Source organism: Mus caroli, chromosome 13 (genome assembly GCF_900094665.2).
Source record: "Mus caroli chromosome 13, CAROLI_EIJ_v1.1, whole genome shotgun sequence".
Taxonomy (NCBI): Eukaryota; Metazoa; Chordata; class Mammalia; order Rodentia; family Muridae; genus Mus; species Mus caroli.
The window spans coordinates 33,380,757-33,386,756 of NC_034582.1; the positions used below are offsets into that span (position 1 = coordinate 33,380,757).

The window sequence follows — 6,000 nt, forward strand, 5'->3', positions numbered from 1 at the left end:
CAATTAGAAATTATGCATATATGGATTCTCTTTTAAATTAACTTTCTTAATCCATAAAAGACTTTCTGGATAATTCTTTTAAAATTTTAAATAAAATTTTAAATAAAACTAGTTATTTTTGTGTGTGTTGAGGGACTTGTGCGATACTCACAGGACAGCTTGTAGGGACTTGGTTCTCTTCTACTTCTTAGGCCTGGAGACTGAAGCCAGGTCATCAGGCTTGGTGGCAGGTGCCTTTGACAACTAAGCCACCTCACTCCCCCATCATGAATAACTCTTTAAGTATCTTTATATTTTAAAAAGATTTATTTATTTTATGTATATGAGTACACTGTTGCTGTCTTCAGACACACCAGAAGAGGGCATCGGATCCCATTACAGATGGTTGTGAGCCACCATGTGGTTGCTGGGAATTGAACTCAGGACCCTCTGGAAAAGCAGTCAATGCTCTTAACCACTGAGCCATCTCTCCAGTCCTTGAGTCTTTTAAAATATTGTCTGGAGATAAACTTTTAAACTGTAGTTTATCTTAGATCCCTAACATTAAACAAGCTCCCTAGGAAGCCTCTGCCAGTTTATACTCCGAACCACATGAATTTTTCATTATTTGTCCATTTTTAAAAAGATTTACTATGCATATGAGCACACCATTGCTCTCTTCAGATACATCAGAAGAGGGCATCAGATCCCATTACAGATGGTTGTGAGCCACCATGTGGTTGCTGGGAATTGAACTCAGGACCTCTGGAAGAGCACTGAGTGCTCTTAACTGCTGAGCCATCTCTCTAGCTCTGCCATTTTTTTTATATCAACTTAATATGGTACAACTTAACACATTTCTACTATTTTTCTATACTCTTGCTATAAGGCTACAAGAGTCAACATTCTTGAAGATCCTGACACACCATGATCTCTTACTTTCTGGGAAAGGACACTAGGACTTCTTATGAAGACACAGGATGGGTGCTGTCCGTGTCAGGCATGGCAGCTGGTCACCTTCAGAGGGACACAGTGGAAGATACACTAGAGGAGGAGGCAGGCCCTTGTTTGGGGTCTCATCCTGCCTGTGACTGAGCTGGAACAATTCTCCTAGCTACACGCCTGGAACTTCATGAGCAGAAAGGATCTCTTTTAGAACACCATCTGTAAAACTATTCCACCCTTACCACACTAAGACTGAGAACAGTGGGGCTGAGAGATGGCGTAATGGTTAAGAGTATTGACTCCTCTTCTGAAGGTCCCGAGTTCAAATCCCAGCAACTACATGATGGCTCATAACCATCTGTAATGAGATCTGATACCCTCTTCTGGTGTGTCTGAAGACAGCTACAGTGTACTCACATATAACAATAAATAATTTTTTTTTAAAAAGGGACGAAAGAAAAAAAAGAGACTGAGAATAGTGTGCATGCGCCTTCCCTCTGCATCCACCCGAGATCTTTTACTATCCCTTGTAATTTTGAAAAATAAGTTGTTCATATGAGAGCAATCTGGACTATGTCTCCAAACTTACTACTGTAGATTGCACACCTGAAGCAGGTCTGAGGAGAAGCTGGCTTCCATACAGAAGGGCAAGTCTGAGTAGGAGAAGTCTTGAGAGGGACCATTGACATTTATTGTTTCCGACTCTGACATACTTTCTAAAATTTCATGCAAGTATCCACTTCAAAATGTACAGGAACCAAAGATGAAGGCAATAACTTTCCTTTTTTTGTTTTGCACTGCCAGGGATGATGACCAAAACGTGTGAAGAGTCCGTATTTCTAACCGCTAAGTGACAGAAGGCCTCTTTAAAACAAGCAAGCAAAAGAGAAAGACAATCTCTTAGTGTCAATCCATGTGTGCAAAGACTTTCCCTACCCCTTTTCACAGTAAGAAGGCTAAGGAAGGGGCTGGAGAGATGGATTGGAGGTTAAGAACACTGGCTGCTCTTTCAGAGGACCAGGGTTCAATTCCCAGCACCCAGATTGTAGTTCACAACAGTTTATAACTCCAGTCCTGGGAGATATGACACCTTTTCTGGTCTTCTTGGGAACCGAATACATGTGTTGTGCAGGCACACACATCAGAACTTCTTGACAAAATAAAGTTCACTACTCTAGATTTTAAAATGCCATTTTCCAACTTGGTATCACAGTAAATAGTGATTTGGCCAAAGTCAAGCCAATGTGTGTAGCTTCTATCTAATAATGTTCTACAAAGCAAAGAAGTCTACTATTTCCAAACTACTATCAGAAACTTTTTAGTTTTCACAAAATTTCTATTTATTGCTATTTCAACACACTAAGTCAAATCCAACATTGTACAGGTTTTCCTACCCGATACCTGTTGGGTTTAAATTTGTTTTGTTTTTAAGAGAGGGTCTTTCTCTGTAGCCTGGGCTGCCGTAAGTTCATAGCAATTCTCCTGCCACAGCCTTCTGATTGCTGGAATTATGAGCTGCCACCATGACATTCGGCCTCAGTTTCTGCTTTTATTTTGGTCTACTTTCATGACCTTAGACAAAAGTTGGAAAACTAGAGGCATCTTAGAAGTCCTACATTACCTCCCATAGCTATTGCCATCCAACTCTGCCTGTTTTTCCCTTGTGTATTTGTCCATAATCCACGTGTTCATTCTAGCTCCTGTCCTCACTACTGATCTGTGTTTTGTTGTTGTTGTTTTTAAATTTTATATCTATGAGTACACTGTAGCTGTCTTCAGACACCCCAGAAGAGGGCGTCAGATCCCATTACAGATGGNTGTGAACCACCATGTGGTTGCTGGGAATTGAACTCAGGACCTCTGACAGAGCAGTCAATGCTCTTAAGCACTGAGGCATCTCTCCAGTCCTGATTTGTATTCTTATATTTTTGGTTGTGCACCTAGCCTTTAATGGCTGAGCTATCTATCGCTCCAGCCCCCTGATCTGTATTCTTATACACATCCATCAGGAGATAGGATACGTAGGTGTAACCATAAAATCCAAATACTTCTGTTTGTCCATGAGGCATTCAAACCCTACATCCACATCATTTACCCAGTACTACTCCGTACAAAGGGATGCTTTCTAACATCCCAGCCGTCTGACTGGGCCTGTGCTTCTCCTCCAACCTTCCAGAGTTGGCTTCCTGTTGCTATAACAAACAAACATAACCAAAACCAACTTGGAAGGGTTATGGCTTATACTTCTGGTTCAGTTTATCACTGAGGGAACTCGGCAGAAACTCAAGCACAACTGGAAAAGACCACTGCTTATTGGTTTGCCCATCTACCTTTTTAAAAACAACCCAGGCCCATCAACCCAGGAATGGCCCAGACCACAGTGGGCTGGACCCTCCAGCAACAATACATGATTAAGAAAATGCTCCACAGAAATGCCCACAGGGCAGTCTGATGGAGACCCCCCAAATTGAGCTTTCCTTTCCCCATGTGACTCAAATAGATTGTATGAAGCTGGCAAAAGCCGGCACACCAACTGTCTAGCTTAACAATCTCTGTGATGTTATATTTGCATTGCTCTCATAATTCACCGTCTACTGTTCAGACTTAACCACTACTGCAAGGGTGTTACTAACTTTCCATATGCACATTATAATTGTCCGCAAGGAGTCTATAGTTTCTCAATACTTCCTGCACACAGGCCAATCCTGTTCCATGCCAGCTCTCTTCTTTCTTGGGCCTAATTTTCCTATTAGATGTAATTATGTGCATGTATTTGTATGTCTGTGCATGTCTGTACTTGTGATTCAAGGTGTCCTGGGAAGCCAGTGGTGTCCCCAGTGGTGTCCGAGCTGGAGTTACAGGAAGAGGGGGGGTCACCTGACCTGAGCACTGGGAACCAGACTCCAGTCCTTTGTATGAGCAATATGCACTTTCCCAGTTGCACCCACATCTCTAGCCCCTGATTTTCCTATTTACAGTCTTCTCTTTTTATATCTAGTGGGATAGATTAGTTCATGGCTTTTAAAACTTTTCCTACTCACTATGTAAAGTTTACATGCATATAAAGTAGAAATACAAATAAAACACTTACTGATAATAAATTATACAGAAATTTATTTTAAAAATTCTTTTGATATACATATAATTTTACTACCTGTTAAATAGGAAAGCAACTTTACATACTAATTAGATGTGTTTATCTGACATATCATCCAAAGATATACTATTTTAATATTTATATGCTGAGAAATGGAACCAGGAAAACATTAGGTCTACTTTCTGTAATGAAACGATTATTTCTGTAAGACCAGAAAACTGCAATGTACAATAAAAAAAACTCTGCAGTTCATAATGAGAAGTCCAAAAGCCTTGGGAATAAAATTTTCATTTCCTGGGAGGCACACTGGGTTTCCCAGGAGTTGCTGACAATGGGCCTTCAGTCAGATGGCCCTGACTTAGGGAGGCTAAGTCTGGAACTGCTGGAGGCCACCTAGCTGGAGGAGATAACAAGGCCAGAACAGAGCTGGTTTCCAAAATTCTTTGGTCTCACCAATTACAATGAAACTAAGTTAACAACCAATCAGAATTGTACTAATGTTACTGCGTTGCCCCCTACCAATCATATTGAAGGTTACCTAATCCTTCTGGAAAATTCTCTTAGCCCTTCATAAAAGGGTCCATGAGCCCCTCAGGTGGTTGACATTTTGATAAATGGTTGGCCCCTGAATGCTGGTAATTTCTGTAGTAAACACTCTTTTTGCCTCTGCATCCTCTTTGAGTCTGGGGTCTTCCTTCAGCTATTCTTGGACCCTAACAGGAACATATAAGTCTCAAATCTGAACAGAGGTATTTCAGGCAGTTTGCTGCTGTCGGTTGGTATAGTGGTGAGAACAGTGAAAGCTGTGTGAAGTTAACATGGGTGAATATTGCCCGAAATTTGTCAGATTCACCCCACAGTTTAAATTATGAATCAAGTTTTGGGTGTGGAGAATTTATCATGACTCTCCCCACCCCATTATGGGGCTATGATCTTTAGTTAAGAAACTCTGGTCTACACAGTTAAAACACAGGCTGAAAATACCGCCCCCCCCCCCATTCTAGTGACATATTATCAAATTGTCTCAGTCTATCCTTAGTACCTGTCTGCCTGGATGACTTTGTGAGATTACTTATTTACTGAAGACGTTTTCAAATCGATGTCATCATTTGGTAAACTGTAAAAAACCGAGTAGGCTAAGGAAGCTAGGTAGGCTGGAAGACTCAACCTTGGGCTCACCTTTCCCGTCCTGCAAATAAACACTACCTGTGCGATGACAGGGATGTGTAGTGCCTTAAATCACTTTCCAAATGCAACATGTTTCTTTTCCATGGGCCTGTGACTTGCAACTACACTTTAAAAAATGTATGTGCCTGTTTAGTATATCCGTGCCATGTGTGTGTGGGATCCTCTGGAACCCGAATTATAGTAGTTGTGACTGGCCCAACCAGGTGCTGAACCGAGCCACCACCACCCAGGCTTGTTCGGTTAGCCATTCGACCTAAATCCATTGTTTGTTTGATTTGATTTTTTTGCTTTTTCTTCTTCTTCGAGGAAACAGGGTCTCTCTGTGTAGCCCTTCCTGTCAACAGGTTGGCCTCAAACTCAGAGATCCGCCTGCTTCTGCCTCCCAAGGGATGGGATTAAAGGTGTGCGCCACCACCGCCTGGGTTGAGTTAAAACCGTTTGAAGATAATGAGGGCTTGTGAGATGGCTGAACAGGAAAAAGCGCGGACGACCAGAGTTCGGTTCCCGGAGCCCAAGGTGGAAGGAGTAAGCCCTCAAATTATTCTCTGAACTTCACTCACGGAGCACGCATACACACGCGCGCGATAGATAATACTTAACATTTTAACATTTAATAAAGGCAGAAAGAGGTGTCACAAGAGTTCCTGCCAAACGCTAAAAAACCTTGAACTTCCCAACTTAAAAAAACAAAACAAAGAGCCGGGCGTGGTGGCGCACGCCTTTAATCCCAGCACTTGGGAGGCAGAGGCAGGCGGATTTCTGAGTTCGAGACCAGCCTAGTCTACAAAGTG

General features: G+C 42.0%; 1 protein-coding gene across 7 annotated transcripts in view; it reads right to left on the reverse strand.

Moving 5' to 3' along the window:
• Positions 1-6,000, reverse strand: part of Cage1 (cancer antigen 1) — a 31,870-nt gene that overhangs the window by 25,460 nt on the left and 410 nt on the right. For 3 of the 7 annotated variants that reach the window (XM_021180476.2, XM_021180477.2, XM_021180474.2), the window contains exon 2: positions 1,706-1,788. The exons of 1 other annotated variant lie outside the window; for it this stretch is intronic. In XM_021180476.2, coding sequence (XP_021036135.1) covers positions 1,706-1,788 — 83 coding nt within the window. Of the gene's footprint in view, positions 1-905; positions 1,104-1,530; positions 1,789-6,000 lie in introns of those variants that run through there. 3 more of the 7 variants (XM_021180478.2, XM_021180475.2, XM_021180480.2) reach the window with 2 other exon arrangements.